Source organism: Gobius niger (genome assembly GCF_951799975.1).
Source record: "Gobius niger genome assembly, chromosome: 18".
Lineage (NCBI taxonomy): Eukaryota > Metazoa > Chordata > Actinopteri > Gobiiformes > Gobiidae > Gobius > Gobius niger.
The window spans coordinates 7,130,657-7,154,171 of NC_136869.1; the positions used below are offsets into that span (position 1 = coordinate 7,130,657).

At 42.7% G+C, this 23,515-nt stretch overlaps 1 protein-coding gene and 1 long non-coding RNA gene across 4 annotated transcripts in view; one reads left to right on the forward strand and one right to left on the reverse strand.

Annotated features, from left to right (window-relative positions):
* Nucleotides 1-17,820, forward strand: part of LOC306977688 (enhancer of polycomb homolog 1-like) — a 43,606-nt gene extending 25,786 nt beyond the window's left edge. For both annotated transcript variants that reach the window (XM_079576103.1, XM_079576102.1), the window contains 8 exons: nt 1,355-1,495; nt 2,993-3,082; nt 4,651-4,799; nt 5,678-6,024; nt 11,378-11,502; nt 11,588-11,729; nt 14,977-15,277; nt 17,216-17,820. In XM_079576103.1, the coding sequence (XP_079432229.1) occupies nt 1,355-1,495; nt 2,993-3,082; nt 4,651-4,799; nt 5,678-6,024; nt 11,378-11,502; nt 11,588-11,729; nt 14,977-15,277; nt 17,216-17,288 (1,368 nt within the window). In that variant the 3' untranslated portion in view covers nt 17,289-17,820. The remainder of the gene's footprint in view (nt 1-1,354; nt 1,496-2,992; nt 3,083-4,650; nt 4,800-5,677; nt 6,025-11,377; nt 11,503-11,587; nt 11,730-14,976; nt 15,278-17,215) is intronic.
* Nucleotides 17,821-18,284: 464 nt separating this feature from the next.
* LOC306977940 lies at nt 18,285-20,371 on the reverse strand. Of its 2 annotated transcripts, none has more exons than XR_013793865.1 (3): nt 19,019-20,371; nt 18,881-18,955; nt 18,285-18,359 (listed from the first exon to the last, which is right to left on the reverse strand). It is a non-coding gene; the product is annotated as an uncharacterized lncRNA (long non-coding RNA). The 2 variants fall into 2 exon arrangements; XR_013793866.1 differs by lacking the exon at nt 18,285-18,359 and adding an exon at nt 18,368-18,800.
* Between the last annotated feature and the right edge of the window lie 3,144 nt (nt 20,372-23,515).

Here is a 23,515-nt window from a genome sequence, read left to right on the forward strand (position 1 = left end):
TGTTCGGCATCGCAACGAGGCGAGCGTCAACATTCAGAGGGAGCGGGACGGATTCATGCTTCGCTTTATGGGCCGCTCGGGCTTTAGGGGCGGAGCCACTTCCCACCAATCTTACATCAATCTCCTCAGTTTGGCAGCGGTGGGAGATGGCGTCCAACTGTTTTAGGAAAAGGCACGAAGGAGGATATATTTAGGGGTGTGACTATATATCGATGTTGCGAAACATCGCGATATTTTGCAGGGCGATACAGATACTTTTATTCCTTTACTTTTGATGATATTATTAATGATCGACGTCATGCATATTAATGAGGTTCCACTGCTCCACAGAGGCCGGTAATCAAGTATCGAGTCTAAACAGTCGAGTGCGGCACTACAATTTCATGTACTTGGACCAAACACTATCACACAAATATTACTTTTGATGATAGATTTTATAAGTATGAATTAAGATTAATTTGGGGTTGATTTATTCCTGAAGTAGGAAATGTAAATGAAGTCGCTGACAGATCAATAAACCCATTTTCAGTAAGTCAGGGATCATTTATTCACTTAACAGGAGGCACAAAGCACCTGGAAACAAATGTAAATAATGAATGTAGTATGTAAATAGTATGTTTCGTAAAAATGGTGATGTATCGAAGGTTATTTTTGTGCTATATCGATTATCATAGTATCGGTGTATCGTTATCGTGGGTCCTGTATCGCGTATTGAATCGTGAGGTAACCAGAGACCCCTGAAGCAAACTGATTATTGATATCTAGTAATTTAATCGTTATCTGGGATATTCTGACTTCAAACATGCGCAGAGAATTTTTTTTGTATACACTTGGAGCAGGAAATATGTTGGAAATGATGTGTTAAGAAAAAGGGGGAAAAATCTGTTACTTAATTGTTCCATCAAATACATACCTGGCCCTCGTGTCCAGGGTTTCCCCATGGTATTAACAAGCACTAAAAGTCATTACAATAAAGGAATCATGTCAAAATACAAACAACTATGGTCTATAAGAAAGGCAGCTGTAGTTCTGACTCGTGAAATTTTACACAAACCTTTGCTCAAAAGTCAATGTGTCCAATTTAGCATCGAACATCAAACATTTCCCCCATTCCTCTGTTAGAATGTTTACAGATCAAATGAAATGTGCCAAAAAAGGCATTTAATTTGACTTGCTGCCACTTGTAGAAACCCTGATGCCAGAGTCTTTGTCTTTATGAATAAAATACCAGTCTAAGTCTCGTGCGTTTGTGTGGCTTTAAGTGGACATTTAACTGTTTATTCAATCATGTAACATTCAACCGTGAAGCCATTACCCGTGTACTGATGATGAACTTGTCTTATGTCTCGTTCAGCCCGAGAAAACGGAGCCAGTTCGAACCAAGAGGAAATACGAGAAGAAGCCCAAGATCCCGATGTCGTCAGGCCCCGCTCTGTTCAGCCCCCGAGACCTCAACCAGTACGACTTCCCCAGCTCCGACGAAGACTACTCTCAGGTAACAAGCTCAGCGGCCACACATTTCGAGAGTTCCTGAAGAGTTCATTGTTTTGAATTATTGCAATATTTAAAAAGTCGAACGTACAAAAGTGATCCATCATGGCTCTTTCCCTCATCACCTGTACTTGTGCTGAAGCTGAAAGCTCTTCACACAGACACTGCTCCAGTCACTGATTTGTCGGAAAATGAACTGGACTAATTTCGTCGAGTGCAGGAGACGATTGATTTATCGAGCGCCGCGTGTCTGACTCAGCTTATTATGGGAACTTTTTTTTTACATTTGACATTTTCGCAGGCAAGACTTTGAGCAAACACATTAGCACAGACTCGCAGGTAATTGTCATTTGAACCTCCCACCGACGGCACTCTGTCCTGTCCTGCTTATCCACATTTGTTTGGCGTAATTGAAGAATCGGCAGCTTTAGTCGTCAACTCCTGGTTTCAGAGTCATTATGATACTTTAGTTTAACTGCAGTGTTTGTGATCGACTCATCTCGTCCCATTAAAATTGCGATTTTTTTTCTCATTTTAACTGCTCAGCTTGGATTCATAGATGGAGTTCCTTTTCCAGTCGTCTCTCAAATGTGTTTTAACCTCTTAACTCCCGCCTGAACCGATCACATTTTCTCCAGTTTGGCATTACCCAAATCTAAAAGCTTATTGGGAAAAAAAGCGTCAAAATGAGAAGAAAATGAGGATGTGACAAAAAGTGACAAAAATACCGACAAAAAAGCAACAAAAGAGCAACAAAAACGAGACAAAAATTTGTCAATAATGCAACAAAAAAAACGATAAAAAGTGACAAAAAATTGACAAAAGAGCAGCAAGAAAGTGATGAAAGTGCAGCAAAAAAGAGACAAAAATGTGACAATAAATTGAAACACAAAAGCGATAAAAAGTAACAGAAAAACCCAACAAAAAAGTGTCAAAAGAGCAGCAAGAAATTGACAGAAGAGCAACAAAAAAGTGACAAAATAACAAAAAAAAGTTGGCAAAAATGAGAGGAAAAAAACATGAACATATTGACAACAACACGGCAGGAAAAACATCAGCTTTGTGGGTCTTAGCTTTCAAATGAGGCGTTACTCTGGCCTTTAGGCAAAGAGGAGAGAATGCATTCAGTTTAGGCGGATGGTAAGAGGTTAAAGTATTTACGCATAATCTTTGAATCGTCTGAAGCAGCTTTTCAAAGAGTCATGGCACTTCGGTTTTTTCATTCACCGCTCTTCCTGTTTCCCCCGAGCTCCCGCTGCCGTCCTGCGTAATCAGGAACCTCTGCTACTGTCGACATGTTTGAAAGGATCCCCAAATACGTGAAAAAAGCCGACACAGAAATTCCTTTTTATAACTCCCCCACACAATTAGCCGCCATTAAACCCATCACCATTTGGTCTTTAAATTGCATTCACTGTGAAACTGTTGGTAAAAGCCTAAAATAACCCCGTGTGCCCGGTAAACCTAATCCAGCGTCTGTGTTTGCTCTTTTATTGCGCAGATTGTTTCGGGATCGTCGGAGGCTGAGGAGGAGAACGACCCAGATGGCTGCTACGCGTTCCGGAGGCGAGCGGGGTGTCAGTACTACGCTGTGAGTATCCTCCTGTGACTCCTGACTCTATTTATAGGCCTCTTCCGTCTGGATACCGCCGCCGCCACCGCCGCTGCTGCTGGTGTACGGGACCAGACAGTGCAATAAAACCCACACGCTGTGCCTTTATGTGCCAGGGCCCGAGCTGAAGCTAAATGACCATCTTTGAGTTTATTAACATAGAGTAACCCGGCGACTCGAAAGCCACACAGTTATAGCAGTGTATGTTGTTCTCCTCTGCTAAAGGTTAAAGAGGCAGAAATGAAAAGGCTTTATTCAAACACGCGGGTTATCCTTGGATTACATGTTGTCATTGTTGTACAGCTGTGTGGTTTTGGCTGCACAATTAAGGCCTTTAAAAGTCATTCAAAGCATTACATTGGATTCACGTTGGCATTGAATCCATGTTTCTGGAAAAGTATGACCTTGCTCAACAGTTGTGGACAATAGTTGCAGTTTGTTTTTTGCGCAAAAGTTCCCGTTTTGTCTAATTCTTTTCCCTCTGTTTGATTAAATGTTTAGAAATGAAATATGCGGGGTGTTTTGCATTATAATGGCATCCAAAGCATTCAATTTGACGTGGCTGTTACAAACCCTGAATATCACATTTATGAGTCAACACCATGATCTTTAAAGTGACAGGCTTTAATGCTTTTGAAAATATGACGTGTTTAGATGCATCTGTCAGAAATAATGAAACATTTCAGTGAAGCAACAAAGTGATGAAGAAATGTTGGGCTGAAGTGTTTTTATTAGAATTTTTAAGCTCCTGACGGGAAGTAACGTAGATAAAGGTAAAGTTCCACAGCATTTTGACTCATTTCCCACCGATATAAGATAGTTGGCACGGCAACAGTTCTCCATCTATGTCACTTCCTGTCAGCGTCACCAAAAAATGTCAAACTAGATAGAACTGGGGAAAAGTTTTTTTTTAAAGCGTTTTCTAATGAGTAATAGTTCAAACTTGATGTGGATATAGATACAGACGGCATCTCGTCATAGAACGGGGCGTGGCCTCGCCAAGGGGGGAAAATAGACACAACTTTCACTCTTTTTAGCCATTTTCTGGTGGAATATTAACTTATTTGTCACATGCAAATAAAGTCAAGTGGAAATCGGGCCAATGTGGATATTTTCTCACAGCAGGTTGTTCAGTAGAAGTGAAAAAACGGCAGACACAGCAAGCGCTAACTAACCGTTAGCATTAGCCCGATGCTAAGATGCTAGCATTCTCCATTATTTATGTATTTCTGGGCTGTTGAACCACTTTGCTCCTCTGCATGTCTTTGTATCTTTATTTAGTAGAAAACTATATACATAATTCAGCATTTGTTAAAGTAGTTTTTGAATAATTAGAGAAAGTTTATATTTTTCTCAATTGTTTTCCCCCTTGACTGTTTTCAAACATGGCCCTATAGATACAGACTGCATCTCTGGAATCGCCTATATATGAAGTCATGTGTGTTTTAATTTAGAATTTAGATTCCAATCTGAATCTAAACCATTGTTGCAGATCTAACCATTCCTCGTGTTAAAGGCTGATCTTTTCTCTCATACCTGTGATCCAGACCCGGCCGGAGCAGAGCGGGACCTGGCCGTGGATGAGCCCCGCAGAGGGGGGGCTCGGAGACCCTCGTTTCCGTTTCTGTCTGACGTCCCTGAACGTCCCGCGGCGCTGCGTGGGACTGGCCCGGCGTCGAGTCGGCAGAGGCGGCAGGTGGGTTTCCTTTTCCTTCAGTAAAAGATGCTGCTTTTTACTGTACAGCCATTTTTATTTTCAAGCTCAAACTTCAACCCCTGATGGTGCTTCTAATGTGTCATTATTTCCTAAATGATTCGTCAGAGCTGAATGTTTATTTTATATCTGCTTTGGAGTGACACAAAGCTTTGCACTAAACGTCTTGTCAAACTTTTGGCAGGAACACTTGTTTATGGTTCCAAATTTGGTATTGATTTTTTTCGTGGTTGGCAGCTAAAAAGTTTGCTCCACTGCTCAACAAATCCTCCCAAACTGTATCTGCTTGATATTAAAGTGTGGCCAAAGTCGCTGCCAGTACTTTGGCTGATCCAGGGCAGTCGGCCAGATTCAGGTTGTTCACTCTTTGGCCGGAGCCCAGTTATGATTCTGGCAGCTCCTCTGCGTCTCTCATAAATACCAGACGGGCTGCTGCGGGGAGGATCTTATTCCGGAGGTGTGTTCGCGGCAGTCTGTAAATGTAGCCGCCGCCGGTGCCAAAAGCGGCGTGTGAGGCATTGTTGGCGATTACACAGATGATTGAGTAAAGCCGGTCTTTGGAGGAGCGGCCAGAGACCTGCTCCCGGCAGGTGCTGCGCCGCCGTACAAACGGGTCAGTTTCACAAATACTCACGGGCAGATCAGCTGCTCGACGGGAAACGTGACACGCTTCTCATGTTTGCAGCACGGAGAGATACGGCACGATAAAGCTGCAAGAAAAAACGCCAACAAAGAGAAAATACCAGCGAAAGTTAGTCCGGATTGACTAGGAAAACTAGGAAAACAGAAATCTGAACTAAAACAACACGACCGTCAAGTCTTATTGTTGCTCGAAAGTAACCTTATTCCTCGCTTTTCAGGATCCTGTTGGACCGAGCGCACTCAGATCTGGAGCCTGGACTGGACTCGGACTCGGACATGGCGTTTCCTCTCGCGGACTCTTCCCTTCACAAAAGCAGTACCTCAGAAAACCACACGACGGACCTCAGCTCTCCCCCCTCCTCCTCCTCTTCCTCTTCTTCTAAAACCCCAGTGGACCTCAGTCAGATCCTTTTGAACATTAAAGCCTGCCGCTGGAGGCACTTCCGACCACGGACAATATCCCAGCATGCCCTGTGTCGCGCTGGATTTAGGGATCTAAGCCGGACTGTGTCAGGACTTACTCGGACTCAGAGCAGGACTGGAGCGGGGCAAGTCCCAGTCAATGGTGAGTCTTTTTGCTAAAGTATCTCACATTGCATTTGATAACTCTCATGAGTATTTGATGACGATATTATCACGATAGTTTGTGATTGTGGATTCTTTATGAATATTGCAGTATTGATTATTTGTCAGCACCGAGAAACCCTTGGGTTGAAAGAGGATTTTGGTTCCTAACTTTTCAGATCAACCGCCTTTACAAAAGTCACAGTGTCGCGCAAATCTTCTCAAACGATAGGAATCTTTCAGTCTTTTACTTGTGCAAAGGCTGTAGTTTAACCTGAATGGAGCATTTGGCACAATATTGTTTGTGAAGTTGGACATACTATTGTGATGGTAATTTTTGGACACTGGGATCGGTTTTCCTGCAGACTTGGACTTTTACAGCTTTGGAATCATTAAGGCTTTGTGTGAAATGTGTCCTACATTCGTTCATTCACTCTTTAATTTCCCGTCTGTGGTTCAAAGGCTTTTATGTCTGCGTAACTTTGTCTCTGACAGATGGATATTCGTGAGATTTGTGATTTTAATATTTTATATGTAGCGTGTTTAATATTTCATGCAATTGAGCTCCAAATACTTAGAAAACTGCAGTTAAACTGAGCACCATGAGTATTACATCTTTTTCAATACCAGTTTTTTAATGATGCTTGGTTTTCGATACCAATGCCTGAACGATACTTTTTTCGATTCCTGTACAGAAGACAGAACAATGATAGATCAGAATGGTAGATCCGCAAATTTAGAAAGGAGTGAAACATGGGGAATAAATTAAGAGAAGATTGTGTGAAAAAAAAAAAAAAATGGGCAAAGAATTCAGAAAAAAATGGGAGGGAAATATAGTAGTAAAAAATGGCAACAATGAGGGAAAAAAACTGTAAAAACAGAAACTTCGGACCCGAATTAACAACTTTTGAGTGACAGTGGAGGATTTTAAAGGCAGTTGTGATGAACAGATCTGAGCTCATTATACACATTAGGACATTACAGGAACATGTAGTGGGAGGACGATACATCATTTTAGCATTTTTAAACTTCGTACAGTCCCTTTTAATGCTGTCCCTGCACCAACAGCATCAAATCTGTGAAGTTTCCTGCTTGATAATGTTTTTTTCCGATCTGGATCATTTAATTGTACCCAACCCTAACCATGATGATCAGGTTTTCATTCATTCATTCATTATTACATTTTAGCTTCTTCCAGCAAATCTGCTAGATGTTGTCAGAAAAACAGTTTAATCATTCTCTAATAAACGTGACACTCTCTCCCCTCTATTCAGCTACATGAAAGCATTCTCTCAATCACAACCTGCAAAACACTGCTTGTTTGATAAAAATTGGCCTCATATTTATGTCAAAAACCTGCTATAAAGTTGTTTCAGTCAGACGCAGCTCAGTACAGTTCAATGATCTGCATGTGCGACGATGAGCGGTGGTGATCTGCTTTTTTGCCCACCTTAACCCGCTCCACGGTGAAATTATAATTCCATGACAGAATCCCACTCACAGGTCACAAAACGCTCGCTGTTTGTTACAAGTGCTGAGAAAAGAGAGATCCCTGCGTGAGACACATGTGGAGTTTGTTTTCAGCGACTGCAGCGACTTTTGATCTCCTGCAGTGACTTTTGATCAGCTAACAGCCAAAGGAAGCGCGGCTCGATAGTTCTGATTGGCAAACATGTCCTTCACTCACTAGGCAGGATAAAAACAACCTCAGGCCCTTGCAGTTTGGGTTCCAGCAGTAGCTAAAATTTCGATTCGATGAAGGTTAATGGTGCAGCTCTAGTTCAGGTGCTGTGAGGTTTTTTTTCTGTAACTCTTTGCTCTGCCTGGAGGTAGATGGCTCGGTCTGGCCTCCCACGCTGCTGTGTCATATTAAACAGCATTACTCCCACTGCTCTGCCCCGGGCCCTGATTATACCCCTGCACAGAGGGGGGAGAGGGGCCCAGATGGTAATAAAGGATTATGAACTTTTTGATGAAGTGGCTCACAGTGGATACTTCAGACGCTTCGGTTTATTCAGCCTTTTTCTCTCGCACTGACCGAAGAGTGAGCGAGAAGCACCGCCAGTCTGTGACCTGTGGAACCGCACTGAGAGCCGACATGGCCTGTGTCCTGTAATCCAGCTCAAAGTGGACCCCAGAACAAACTTGACCTTTTTTAGAGCAGTGTTTCTTAACTGGGGGGTCGTGAGCCTTTCCCAGGGAACCTTTCTTTCAATATTTATACTGAAAAAGTCTGAAAACGCTCTCAAAGTCTGTTTAAAGGACTTGACATGAGTTGTTTGAGTCATAATTGCTGGTTTTCAAGTTTATTCAATGCTTAAATCAACAATAATCTATATTTCTGTCCTGGTTTGGTGTTTAATTCCACCCTAGTCTCGTCTTGGCAGGACTTGGAAGGACGATTATTTTCTTACACGGTGCTTGGTGTGAAAGTTTGAAAACCCTTGAAGTAAAGACTCTAAAAGGTTGGGAAGAAATGTCTTGTGTCAAGGCTCGTCACTCTATAGTCACAGCAGGTCCCATAAGTGATATAAACCTTTTAAAGTACGATGAGAACTGTGCAAATACAGTTTCCTGAAAAGTTCTCTCCTGTTTGGGCAAATATGGCGCACAACACTGATATTTACTAGAAGTGTTGCTTTACTTTTTGACCCACCGCTTAGAAGTTCAGCCCCTGGTCTTTGACAAAATCGTCCCACCTCCTGGCAAACTTTCCTACCTCTGCTTTAGAGTTTGATTCAACCCTCGAAAGAGACCGGAAGCGACATTTTTGATTCAGTTAAGCGTAATATCATTCAGGAGCAAACCAGTCCATCGCTCTTGACCTTCGTATCACATTTCAGGAAGTCATTTCAACATTTGCTTTGCGTGTGATCTCTGCAGACCGTCGAGCACTTGACCCACTGACACATTTTTGTCTCGGATCCAACGGAAAATATTTGTATCATCCCTGGTGCGAAGTGGAGGCGGCACAGGCACCGTGCAGAGGAATGGTCGAGGAAAACGAATTGATTGAAAGTTTGAAAGTTCGTATCTTGGCTCTTGTTGTTTTTGGACAAGACGCTGTTTGAATCTGTTTGAATCTTTTCTTCACAAACCGAATTGGCAATGTAAGCGTATTAAGAGCAGTCGTGTGTTGTTTGAAGCTCTGACAAAGGGTAAACATTCAGCACCTTGTTGATGTGAGATGTTTAAAGGCAAGAGTGTTGTAGGAAACATCTGCTGAGATTTGGCTCGGTACAGCAGTTAATAATAATGCCCTGAAACTGCTCTGAAATCCTGTTTTTCTGCTCCGAGAACGGTCCTCTCTAAAAGGGTCACGCGAGGCCGCTTCACTGTGGCCTGAAGAACTGTGTGTTCCTGTGATCAGAGCTTATGAAAAGTGAGTCTGTGGATGTGGAAAAGTAAGTTCTGTAAACCGCGTGTAGCTGAGGTTTCGTGCGGCGTAGAGAAACGGCTGGGTTCTGTGTGAGCGATGACTTTATTTAGCGCAGATGTAATTACTCCGCCTCCGTTTGTTTGGAGTCATTAAAGTGAAAAATGTGTCGTTTACTGCGGGACGGATCCAGAGCGGAGCCGTGAGGAGGTGGAGGGGACAGACGGGATATTTTCAGATCGTTTTATCTACTACAGTATGTGGCATTTGCTCCAACGCCAAGGAGTTTACAGGAAAACCTCACTGTCACAGTATTCATCTTTTTGCTTGAGCTCTACATATATCTGTTGAATATGGTCCTGTGTGTGACACCAGTGGACACCTGGTAGTGTTGATACAAAATAAGACATCAAACTTAGGCACTCAGTCACAATCTCTTGGCCAAAATGTTCTTTAAGTTTTGCGAATTTCTCCAGCATGAAAAGCGATGGACTTTAAAATGAGCCTCCCAGGTGTCCGGGAGTTGTGGGAAATTGTTGATTTGTGTCCAAAAGTGCTTCCTCCTTTTACAGAAGCGCTCTGAACAGGTTAGACAATCGCCCATGTATTCCAAGCAATAAAATCATATATTACAGGGTCAATTAAGGCCTTAAAGGTTATTAAAAAGCATAATAATGGGCATGAAATCTAAATTGATTGGAAAATCATGACCTCGCTTAACAATTTTTGCGGTTTTGACTGAAATTACCTCCTTTTTTTTTTTTTTTTTTGGCTAAAAGCTGCATGTTTTGCTCCGTATTCTTCTGATGAAATGTTGGCAAATCCTAAGAAATTAAATGTATCTACCTTACCCAACCCCCGGTATCTGATCCCAAAGATAAATATATTGGTCTCTCCCGACATCAGATATAACATAACTCCAACATCTGTTTTGATAACAAATGAATCTTTTTAACTTATGTTTAACACTTTGTTCTCGAGGTCGACCGATACAGGTTTTTCCAAGGCTGTTGCCGATCTGCTTGACCGATATTTCAAAATATAAGTTTAATATAAGTTTATTGATGGAATGCCCCTTGAGATGTGCCATCTCGTTTGCGAGGGGTTTTCATTAAAATGTCTGGTCTGCAATCCTGTAAAAACATCAATACTTAGCCGCTCCAGCAGTGGCTGATTTTATTTCATTACTTTAGGTGATTAAATCAAAGTTTCTGTCTGTTTGATTAGTTGCCGGTAGCGATCAAAATTCCAATTTGCAGAGGTTAAACTAACGATTTGTATTCTCCAGGTTCTGTGCTTCAAAATGACATGCAGCATGTGAAGCTTGTATTTAAATAACTTTCAGCATACCAATTTTCATCGCAATGTTTCCCAGTTCCCCTGAGGCCTAGGACGTTGTGGGAGGACTCGTTTTAAAGCCCATGAAAAAAAACGGAAAGTATCACTTTTGGTCCCGGAGATATCGGCTTTTATTGGCGCTAGATCGTGCGTTGGCTGATATTGTAAAATCCCTAAATACCTGCAGTAGAATCCGCCGACCTCTGCTTTGTACATTGATGTAGACCTATGGGGCAGAGCTGCCAGGTATTGGCAGCCAAAACCGCTCAAAAATATCAAAGAAGCCCAAGAAATCCCAAAACCCACACACTTACAGTGCAGCTGGAAGTTCCCATTAAATTTAAAGCCGCTTGTGCCCCTCTGCTGATCCGGGACAGTCCCTTTCTGTCACTGAAGGAGCCGCTGTGATTGCCTTGGATTTCAGATTGTCATTTGAAATCTTTATTGCCCGTTTTCCATAGAAACGGCTTGAACTCCTGTGTCTTACTTCTATGGTGGTGTTACTCTAATTATGCTGCACTTACGCTTATGTTTTCATGTTTTATTCTACCTTTGACCTCGATATCTGCCACTCTCAATGTTAGAATAGAGATTTAGTATCAGTTTTGTGCCTGGTGCTAACCCCGTCCTGTGTGTCCAGTGTTCACAGCAGAGCAGTACCAGCAGCACCAGGAGCAGCTGGCCCTGATGCAGAGACAACAACTGGAGCAGAGTCATCTACAGCAGACCCCGGCCACCACAGCGCTGCAGGTCACGGTCACACAGGTCAGTACCAACACACTAACGCTAACACGGTGTAAACGGGGTCATCACATGTTCACGCTTCTCTCCTCGCGCGTCCTCCCTCCAGACAAACTCGTCGAAGACCCTGGACCAGGCGTCTGCTCAGTTCGCAGCCTCGGCTCTGGTGATGTCAGACCAGCTCCGCTCCTACAAGTCCAAAGACGAGCTCCTCCTCAACACCGGAGTCAACGGAGTCCTCACCAACGCAGGTCAGGGAGAAAACACGGGTTTGTTTGTGCAAAAGGAAAGCGCTCAAGTAAACAGTCGCCGTGTTGATTTTGTGGGAAGGCAGTGCACGCAAACCATGATCGTGCAGCCAAACAGGAAGTCAGCTTTACACATTTTCAGCCAAGATCCACTCAAATATTACAACAACATTTTCAGTGTTTCCAGGTGGCATTAGAAAGCTTTGAACTGTGCCACTATTAAAGGAACAGGCCACCGTTTTTGCATACTGAGATATGTTCTTACCTGAGCTTAGACGAGTTCATTTGTACCTGTCTGGTCTTCACGCGTGCCCTCAGTCACGTAAACACAGCACAGACGGCGTTCTCCTCTATAGTTCCAAACCAGGTGAAGATAGCAGTGTAGTTACACAAAATTAAACAATGTGGATTTTCTAAGCAGATATAAAAGGACTATATTGTAAGGCGTATAATAATACCACGAGTACTTTGGCGTCCACACGGTAAAATGAAGCTATTACTGTGCAGATGTCGAAGTAGTTGTGATATTATTGCATGTTACAATATAGTTCCCTTTAATATCCGCTTAGTAAAACCACATTGTTTAATTTTGTGTAACTATACTTGAATCGTGGAACACTTCACGTAACCATATTTAAACAGGGAAAACGTGGAAGAGCTTGGTAGCTTCTATCTTCACCTGGTTTGGAGCTATAGAGGAGGAGAGGCTAAATGCTAACAACATGGTACGCATCAACTCGTCTAAGCTCAGGTAAGAACGTATCTCGGTATGGAAAAACGGTGGCCTGTTCCTTTAAGGCCTTAAATGTCATTAACCTCTTACCCCTGCCTGAACCGAGCATGTTTTCTCCAGTTCCACTTTACTCAAATCTAAAAGCTGCTCAACTGGAGAGCTACAGTGTAATGCCTCAAAGCTAAGACCTACAAAAGTGATGGTACATTTGTTTGTCAAATGGTCACTGCATTTTTGTCACATTTTTTAAGCGTTTTTATCACTTTTTTGTTGCTTTTTTGCTGTTTTCACTGTCACCGTTTTGTCAGGAAAATTATTGCTTTTTTGTTTATATTTTTTTTGCCACTTTGCCCTTTTTTTCATAGCTTTTTTCATTTATTTTCTGGTATAATTTTGTTTCTTTGTCACTTTTTTGTTGTGTTTTCATCCTCGTTCTTGTCGCTATTTTGAGGTTTTTCAAGCTTTTATGTGCTCGGTTGAGATTGATTGAAACTCTCATTGAATGTACATTTCTTCATTCTTCTTCATGATGATATTGCTCTCGTATTTTTACTGCACAACTTAATCAAAAAACAGGATTTACTTTCCCAAATGAATTCAGCTGCAGTTTTGGCTGAAATTGTGCCACATTTTTTCCCCACAAGTTTCCCATTGTGTCCATTTTGCTTTTGAATATTGAAATTTCCCCTTAGTCCTCTGCTTTAATTGAATACAGTATCTGGTCAGTTCCCCTTAGACTTCCTATTGGATTTCAGCCAAATACTGTATTGAAATGGGCATTAAAAAGCATTAACTCTGACCTGCTGCCGCCGGTATAAACCCTGTTATTTAAGCGTTTGGCTCGTACTGGAGGCTCGGATCTTTTTATTGAAAAAGCACAATAAACAAAGCCGTGTTTATTCTTCCATCAATGCCTCGGTACAAAGTGTTGGAGAAACGTTGGCGGCCTCTTGCATCACAGCACGGCCCATTACCACGAACAGACGGAGACGTTACCACAGAGTTACATCAACAAACCCCGAACCTGCGCCGTTGCACCAGCTGCTGTTGGATTGCACTTGATTTAGACACAGCCGCCGCGTTTTACCCACGGCTCCTTTACAGACAATATCAGCATTTTCAGCAATTTGACTCTTCGAAATGATTCTAAAGATAGTTTGAACTTTTGACCCGCCTCAATTATGTACTGTAGTGTGTTTAAATCTGATTTCTTTTGTTCTGTTAAAGTTTATATACCACAAATACCACAGAGATGTAGAGTAATAGGTCATTAGATGGTCCCGAGAAGCATTTTTTGTTTTGCTGGTTGTTTTACTCAACTAATAATTATTACATTGTTTTGCTAAACATCTTTAAAGGGACTATGCGGAGTTTAAAAATGTGAAAACTAAGTATTTTCCTCCCCCTACATGTTCCAGTAAAGTCCTAATGTTTCAAATGAGCTCAGACCTGTTCACCACAGCTGCCTCTAAAATCCTGCACTGTCACTCAAAAAGTTGTCACGCACAAGCTTAATATAGAACCTGCAGTTACTCGTAAGACCTGAGGTGGCAGTAGTGAGTATAAAATGACCGACTTCCATCTTTCAGGCCTTAAATGTCATTAAAAGCATTACATTGGATTCAAACTGGCATTCAATATGAACTTTTTGTAAAGAAAAGCAATTTCTCAACTATTTTTCCTGCACGTTTGTTAAAAATACACAAACTCTGGTCTAAAACTCACTCGGCTGCAGGTTTGACTTAACCTCTTAACCCCCACATGAACCGAGCACGTTATTTCCAGTTTGGCTTTACCGAGCAAAAAAGTGGAAAAAGAGCGACAAAAATGTGCCAGAAAAACAACACAACACACAACTAAAGAGTGATTAAAAGCAGCATAAAAATGACAAAAGGAGATGAAAAAGTGACAAAATCATGCTGGAAAAGCAACAATAACTCGACCAAAAAAAAAATCAAAAACTCAACCTAGAGAGTGATGAAAAGGCAGCAAAAAACTCAACAAGAAAGAGCAACACAGTGAAAAAAATGTGACAAAGTTCTGATCAGTTTTGTAGGTCTTCGCTTTCAAATGAGGTATTTCTCTGGCCTATAGGCTGTAAGCTCCAGTCCAGAAGCTTTTAGATTTGGGTACAACTGAACTGGAGAAAATGTGCTCGGTTAAGGCCGGGGGTAAGAGGTTAAAGTATTCTTCTTCTTTTTTTTGTCAGAAGTTTCCCGTTGTCTCCGATTTGCTTCTGGATAACACAGTGTTCCCTCATTCCTCTGTTTGATGGAGTGTCTTTATCTTTTTTGTGGAAATAAAATGGTATTCAAAAGCATTAGATTTGACCTCATAAACATAGTATATTTTAGGAAATATTGTGGCTCACTGTGATGTAGATTTTGGGAATATATTGTGCAGCTGTAGTTTTTCCTTGAAACTGAGCTGAGTTTATTGTTTTCTTACTTCATTCATGCCCGTCACCAAAAGTGATTCCTGATGGACCATTCTTAATCTGTGTCGTTTCCTCCTCAGGCGTGTTCAAAGGCCTGCACCTCTCCAGCGCCCCCTCTGGCCCTCAGCCGTTCCTGCAGCCGGTGTCGTCCCCCGCCTCGTCCGCGCCCCACGGCCCGCCCACGCTGGCCCTGCCCTCCACCACTCAGGTCCTGATCGGCAACAACCTGTGTCTGAGCGTGCCCTCGGCGGCCTCGCTCTCCACGCGACACCTGCCCCGCTCGCTCGCCTCGGTGCCCGCCTCCGCCTTAAAACTGTCCGCCGCCACCAACTTGCAGATGCCCAAAGTGTCCAGCGCGCAGGGCATGGACATGGCTGCAAGGTGAGGCCGCTCAATGTAAGGCCAGCCACACAAACATCCACGTCTGAATGCTCCCTCTTTTCTGTGTCAAAACCTTTACAAGCATGTTTCAAACGCAGCTCATTCTGTGGTTTGTTTGTGAGTTCAGTCTTTTCAATATCAATGGTCGATAGTTTGCTATTTTCAGAGAGCTTCATACAAACCTGCTTTATTTGCCAACTGCATCCATAGAAGTCAGGATTTCTATTCAGTTGTGACACATTGTGCAGCTTTTGGACATGTTTCACTTCTGCCCCGGGAGATCAATCTTGGTTTTAAAACATAAATCAAACGGTCGTCGAGTAGTTTTCCATCAGTGTTTTGAAAGAATCCTCTTTTGCATCGGGTTGTTGAGAATTGAAGATGTTTTAACCTTCACTCAAAAAGCTTCTTCAGCTCCATGTAAGAAATGGAGTGCGGCTTAAGACATATTCAACTTGAATTACCCAGGGCCACTGCTCACCATGTGGTTTCCTCAGTTGTAGTGTTTATTGGAGCGATGCCTGTGCGTGAAGTAGGGATGCACCGATACCACACGCTTGTACTCGTACTCATTAATGAGGTCCCGATACCAGAAACCGATGCCACTTGACCTGCGTACGGCTCTCAGCTGAGGAGAGAAAACGGCAACAAACTGGAGGATTCTTTAGTGGAAATACAATATTCCACATAGAGCTGACTTTATTACAGACGACACTCCCTAAATCAGAGTCTGTGCTGGATTTAACCAGAGCTACATGTTGTCAGTGCTGCAGCGTGGAGTCTGCAGTGTTTACAAGATACAGGCTAATGTCGCTAACTGGCTGCTAGCTAGTGGCTAACAGTTCTGGCGATTCTTAAAGGAGCAGGACACCATTTTTCCATACTGAGATATGTTCCTACCTGAGCTTTGACAAGTTGATACGTACCTTTCTGGTCTTTGTGCCCATGGAACTTCACGCCATTTGGAGCTATAGGAATACATTGCGAGAGGCCAAATGCTAACAACGTCTTTGGTCGCTTTGCGTGAATGAGGGCACGCACAAAGACCACACAGGTACACATCAACTCGTCTAAGCTCAGGCAAGAACATATCTCAGTATGTAAAAATGGTGGCCTGTTCCTTTAAGCCGCTTTATGCCCAGCGACTAAAAACTCTCCAGAAAATGCAGAATAAAGAGATACAGCACGTCCATATTGAGCAAAAATGAGCTGCAGCAAAACAAAATGCCGCAGGCTGCTCACTAATTTGCCATAAACACGAGAAAATCTTCACACAGCTGTAGCGAAGGCGAAAAGAGACCAGTTAGCTGCAGTAATAAGTGACATCTCAATACTATTGTTAAATAAAAATAGATCAATGAATAAAGCACAAGCATTGAGGAGCTTTTGGACATGGGCTGTTCTGTTTATGGGATGTGTTCACTTCTGATATAACTCATCTTAAAAGTGTAGCCTACTTTACTCAGGGAAATGTAAATGAGTACATTAATTACTAACCAATCTGCTATAAACCATCTATTCTATTCAAAAAGTATGTTGAGGAATATGCCTTGTTACTCGTATCGGCATTGAGTATCGGTTTTAGAAAAAGTGGCATCCCTAGCGTGAAGTCTCCCCGAATCAGAATTACTCCTCTTCCTCATCGTTGAATATGCGGCCATTTTTAGCCGACTGCATTAATAAAACAGCGGCGCAAATCCTTCACAATACCATTCAATCACTATGGCCTCAATGTATGGCGCCCCTGGGAGCACTTGACTAGAAATTACAGTTTCAAACCAGAGGGAATGGAGAGGTTAAAGTGATGCTGTTCCTAATCACAGTTTCCATTTTGTTTTTTCATCACCTGCATGTCTGACTGTTCCTTTTTAATGTCATTTCATGTGCGAATCCACTTCAGTTGTACTTCATTCTGCGTCTCTGTTTGTGACGTTCCAGGGAAAACCACGAGGAGGAGAAGCCGGCGCTGAACAGTTTATCAGAGAACACAGTGGCCATGGAGGTGACGTAGCATCGGGACTCGCCGCCCTCACCGCAATTTTTAATCTCCTTTTTGTTACCGCTAATAAAAAAGTATGAAAAGATCCACACGTGTAAATTATGAATACGGCTAAATTAGTTATGTGTACAGTAACATATTTGTAATAACGTGTAAATATTACTTGAATACGAACTGTCCATTTGTGATGTTTTGCACTTGGGAGTCGATCTAAAATGACAAAAAAAGAAAAAAGAAGCCAAGTCGCTTGTGGAGAGACGTCTTTCTCATCATGTGCATGGTGCGGAGCCTGCTGTTTTATCTATTTATTGTGCTGTGTTTACAACAACTTCCTCTCGGTTTGTTTTTATTTTTTTTGTTTTTTCAATTTTTGAACACTGTACCTGCGTTGGTTCCTGTGCTGTAGTAAATGTTTAGCTAGCTCGGACTCCTGGGTATTTTTGTAAATTGTGAAGCAGGCCCCGCCCACAATCCCCCCCTCCCTCCCCCCTTTTTGTGTGTTATTCGGAGCCCCCGCGGTCCCCTCTTTGGGTGAACATACAAGCTAAACCTATTTGAGAATCTGCTGCAACGATAACGCAAGAAAAGGGCATAGAGCAGAAACTTGAGCTAACCTGTTTGCTCTCACTTCAAATGACAAAGAAAAGTCTAACTTAAAAGCCTCTAATGGTTGTAGTTTGATGGAATTACCTTTAAAATATAAATACAATGGATCAATACACGCTTAAACCTTGGGGTTACCCATTAGCCACTGCCCAAACTCGTTTCTAGCTCTCACAGTCCCACCAGCAACTCCCGACTTCGCGTGGATTCACTCTGATGCAGGCGGCACTCGTTTGTGTTTCGTCTCCTCACATATTTACTATATGTACGGTGGCAAAAATAAACTTATTACGAAATGAAATGATGCACCCGAGCTATAAACCGGCACAGTTAACCAATGTGAGGCTCATTCACCCCAATTTTAGGCCCATTCACCCTAATCTGATGCTCATTCACCCCAGCGTGAGGCTCATTGACCTTAGTGGTAGGCCCATTCACCCTAATCTTTGGCCCATTCACCCCAATGTGAGGCTCATTGACCTTAGTCTTATGCCCATTCTCCCTAATCTTAGGCCCATTCACCCCAATGTGAGGCTCATTGATCCCAGTCTTTGGCCCATTCACCCCAATGTGAGGCTCATTGATCCCAATCTTATGCCCATTCACCCCAATGTGAGGCTCATTGACCCCAATCTTAGGCCCATTCACCCCAATGTGAGGCTCATTGATCCCAGTCTTTGGCCCATTCACCCCAATGTGAGGCTCATTGACCCCAATCTTAGGCCCATTCACCCCAATGTGTGGCTCATTGACCCTAATCTTAGGCCCATTCACCCTAATCTAAGGCCCATTCACCCCAATGTGAGGCTCATTGACCCCAATCTTAGGCCCATTCACCCCAATGTGTGGCTCATTGACCCTAATCTAAGGCCAATTCACCATAATCTTAGGCCCATTCACCCCAATGTGAGGCTCATGCGCCTCAATGTGAGGCTCATCTTAATTTCAGGGCTTTTCACCCCAATGTTAGCTGACCTTCTCCCTATCTTAGCTTACTTTACCCCAAAGTGAGGCTCAATTATCCCAATCTTAGGCTCATTCACCCCGATCTTAGGCCTATTCACCCCAATGTGAGCCTTCTCTACCCCAATGTGAGCCTTCTTTACCCCAATGTGAGCATTCTTTACCCCAATGTGAGCCTTCTTTACCCCAGTGTTAGGCCTGTTCACTCCAATAACACAACACTTCAGTGCTAAAACTGCCTCTATCTTCAATTCTATTCACGCACAGGCTTTTCACACATCTTTCTGCCGCCTACCCTTGTAAAAAATGCATTTAAGCCGGTCACCTCTTGGACAAAGTTGCGGGATAAGAGCTTCGGCCGCTTAAAATAATAAAATGGAGAGTAAATGGGAGTAAAAGTCACAAAGTCGTGTCATACAGTTATACAAAGTGCTTCACAGTTAAAGTAGAGCTTAATAGAACATTAAGAGTTAAAAGCGCACCAGTGGTTTTTATACAGACATTTTAACATATCAGAAATACATTTTTGATGCTTGAACAGGCCAATGAACTTAATCTAACGGTGTCCTGCTGGCATCAAAACATCTACTTTCTCACTCTCAACATATCTTCCCTTGCTTCCAAAGCGCCTGTCCCACCACCGAGAGGACCTGGGGGGCTCGTCATCAGCATTGTCCCGACTCGAGCGACCCCTCGCGCAGGGGCGTCGCCTCCTCCCAGAAGCCTCCGCTGCTTCCGTTTAAAAAGCACTATTTTTTTTGTGTCATTTTGATGTTTTTGAAAACTCAGTGCTGCTTCTCATTTTTTTTTTTTTTTTTTTTTGTTATTCTGTTAACGGGGTCCTCCTTTATTTTCATGCAAAGTGGTCTACCCCCCAAACCTCATATTGTTTATCCAGACTTTTTTTGTAAAACAGAAATCGGTTATTTTTGTATTTTTTATTGTGGTGAATTTGATTGTAAAGCCTTTTTTTTTATTATTATTAATTTTTGGAAGACTTTTCGGCCTTGTTTTGGTCCTAGCGCACGGTCCGGTTCGGTGCGGCTCGATTTAGAATCATATCAAGTTTTATATCGCCGTATAAAATATAAGTGAGAAAGGTTAGTGATTGGATTAGGCCGACCGCAGCATGCACTTTCAATCAAGAACTTCCTGGCTCTTCTGGGCATGCTCCAAATGGCTTTAAATTCTCTTTCGCCGCTCAACAGAAACCCTTTTTACTCCACTTTTTCGCCAACCACAGCGCCGCCTCTCGCTCCGGTCAGAAGCGGGACGGGCCCGCGGCACTTTTCCTCGTGCTTCTTGTAAACACTAAACTAAGCCGTGCCGAACCGAACCGTGCTCTGCGTCGGGTTAAACTTGGCCTGTTCTTTGCTCGTTGTCATGCGTTGGTGAAAGGGGAGGAGTCTGTCTGTGTTTCATCATTCCAGTTTTTAATATCGAAGTGCAGAGGACAGAGGAGGATTGTGGGTAATGCAGCCTAGGGCTCTACGATAAGTCATTTTATTTATATAGCACATTTCAACAACCATGACCGCGTGATGAGAGAAAAATGTATTCGATGATATTACAGCGTGTGTTCCATTTAAGTCTTTGACACCATTTGATTATGAAATTACAAGACTTAAATGGAACAAAATTAGAAAATATAATCTCAGACGGACGACCTCAGTTTGCTAATATCGCAGTGATAATCTGGCGATCATTGTGCAGCCCTAATGCAGTCTCCTCTGTCCCTCTTTTTGTTTTCATATTGTTTTCTTTGTAAAAAGAATCTCCAGACGGCTGCGAGGCCATAACCACAAGTATTGGGTGCCTTCCTTTGGGGAACGAGTCTCTCTCTTCTGTGAAGAGGTCCGGCACAAAGGCAGCGTTATAGTGCGGCCTGTGTTTCTGATGCCCAGTCCACTGGCAGGATGTGTGTGTGTCCCACCTGGAGCAGGAAAAGACTAAAAAAATGTGACTCACCAAAATAAGACGATAAAAATAAAGCCCAGGGCATTAAATGTGAACCACCCTCTGACTCTTGTCTCATTTCTGCAAATATTGTTTCTTCCTTTCTGTATTCATGAGTTTAAGATCTGTGGTAAGTTGGATAAAAAGTCATTTTAAAGTAGTGACATAGCGGGAACGTTCAATAGAAATCTGATACATTTCTCACATGGTTGGCATGGCAACAGTTAAAATTTTAACTCTTCTCATAGAAATGCCTTTAAGTCTGTACATTTATAAACGAAGTAGGCTTTGATATCACCTACATGTGGGCCATGGGTACTTGACAACATCTGGACATCTCAACATCTTCATAATTTTGAGATGTTTGGTGGCTAACAGCTATTGAACGTCGCTTCTGTTTCTGTGCTTCTAAGTGTGTAACGACCTGCCCATGTCCAATCAGGAGGTGACAAACACGTTACTAAAATGTCAAATCTGCGTAAATTTGGTGGGACTTAATCTCTTAACCCCCACCCGAATTACCCAACTTCAAAAGCTGCCTGAAAAAAAAAGCATCTAAACAGTGATATTTAGATAAAACTAGTATTTGAGTGTGTATAAGTTGTGTGGTTGTCTTATCTGTTATGTCTTTATACACTGTTACATTTTATATTGTATAAGTTACTGTAATATGTGATTTTTTTAAATACTTTTTTTAGGTTGCCTTTTGCGATCTGGCAGGGGGGGCTACCGGTGTAAACTAGCCTTTTGGGCTAATTCGGGTGCATTTACAGTGGAGAAAAGTATTTTCTAGACTAGACTTTCTATTGGATTTTGGCCAAATACTTTTTTTCCCCACTGTACATTGTCCTCATGTTCATTAATGTACATTGTCCCACTTTAAACTAACTAAATAAATAAAATAAGACATGAACAAAAGTGCAACAAAAAAGCTCCCCAAAGTTATGTCATGTGACTTGCACAAAAATGCCATAAAACCGCAACAATAAAGTGACAAATGAAAAAAAGTGACAAATGAAAAAAAAAATGTGACAAGGCAACTACGTGAGGACAAAGATCAGTTTTGTAGGTCTTAGCTTTCAAATGACGCTGGCCTGCAAGCTGTGAGCTCCAGAAGCTTTTAAATTTGGGTAAATATGAACTGCAGAAAATGCGCTCGGTTAAGGCGTTTTTAGCAAATAATTGTGTCACTTATTCCCGCTCATCCTCCAGAGAGTTAACTCGCTGATTATAACGAGTATGACACGTTTCTCAAAACACTATAATTATTCATTCACTCCATACTCCATATTGTAGCCACAGCTGCCCTGGGGCGCCACCACGAACTCCTCAGGGTGAAGTGTCGACACAACTGTCTGAGCCGGAATTTGAACCGCCAACCTCTTGGTTATTTTTGGAAAACCCACTTTCACCGCCTGTCGCCCCAAATGACGCCCGAGGCCGGTTTAATGCAGATGATTCCAGTTCGTATTAATCAACATGTCTGACTTCTTCTACTGGTCCGTAAAACTTTCAAACTAAACGCTCACTGCTTTTACAAACTTTGACCACAGTTTTTCGGAAACCGCTGCTGCAAACTCCTCGACCACTTGTGCCCATAAATCACTCGTCCGTCCTGGAGCTGTCGCGCTCTCTCTCTCTCTGCAGCTGTTGCCCACCCCTGGATCGGATGTCCGTTGCCGTGGTGACGCGATACGGCGATGGATGCGGCTGCCCGTCTGCGATTGGCCCCGGGCGCAGTGCCAAAAAGAGCCCTGGTGAGAAAAGGGAGAGACCCCGGAGCGGACGACAGGTGGCGACTGCCGACAGGACGTCCCGACTTGGAATTCCACACTCCCACAGTCTGACTACAGGAAGAGCTTTCAATTGGGAGGATTTATGCAGCTTTATTTTTGTCAGTGGGGGGAGAGCTCTGGGGCAGATGCAAGAATGTCGGCGGTCTAGAGCTGGGACCCCCGATTGCGCCCCTTAAACCCTCACAGGTGGCCCATAAAGCTTCTGGAACAAGAGGTTCAAATGGATGGATAGAATTATAATGAAGAAATCAAGTAGGAGCTCTCTCTGTTGTTACACTGGCCTATAGCTCTCGAGTCAAGAAGCTTTTAGATTTGGGTAAGATCGAACTGGAGAAAATGGGGTTAAAGGAATAGGCCACCGTTTTTACATACTGAGATATGTTCTTACCTAACCTTAGTCGAGTTAATATATCCCCGTCTGGTCTTTGTCCGTGCGCTCTGTCACGCAAACGGAGCACATACGCAGCCTCTCCCACATGTCACATAGCTCCAAAAAGGTCACGATAGAAGCTACCAAGCTCTTCCACGTGTTCCCTATTTAAATAAAGTTACGTGAAGTGTTTTCATGCGAAGTATATTTACACAGAAATGTAACATGTCGATTTTATAATCAGATAAAAAGGGGGACTATATTGTGAGGCGTAATGATACGAGGAGCAAAACGTCCGCGCAGTAACTCCTAAAGACTTCCCCCGCTCACTTCCGTCAATAACCTTTAGGAGTTACTGCGCGGACGTTTTACTCCTCGTATCATTACGCCTCACAATATAGTCCCCCTTTTTATTTGCTTATAAAATCGACACGTTACATTTCTGTGTAAATATACTTCGCATGAAAACACTTCACGTAACTTTATTTAAATAGGGAACACGTGGAAGAGCTTGGTAGCTTCTATCGTGAGCTTTTTTGGAGCTATATGAC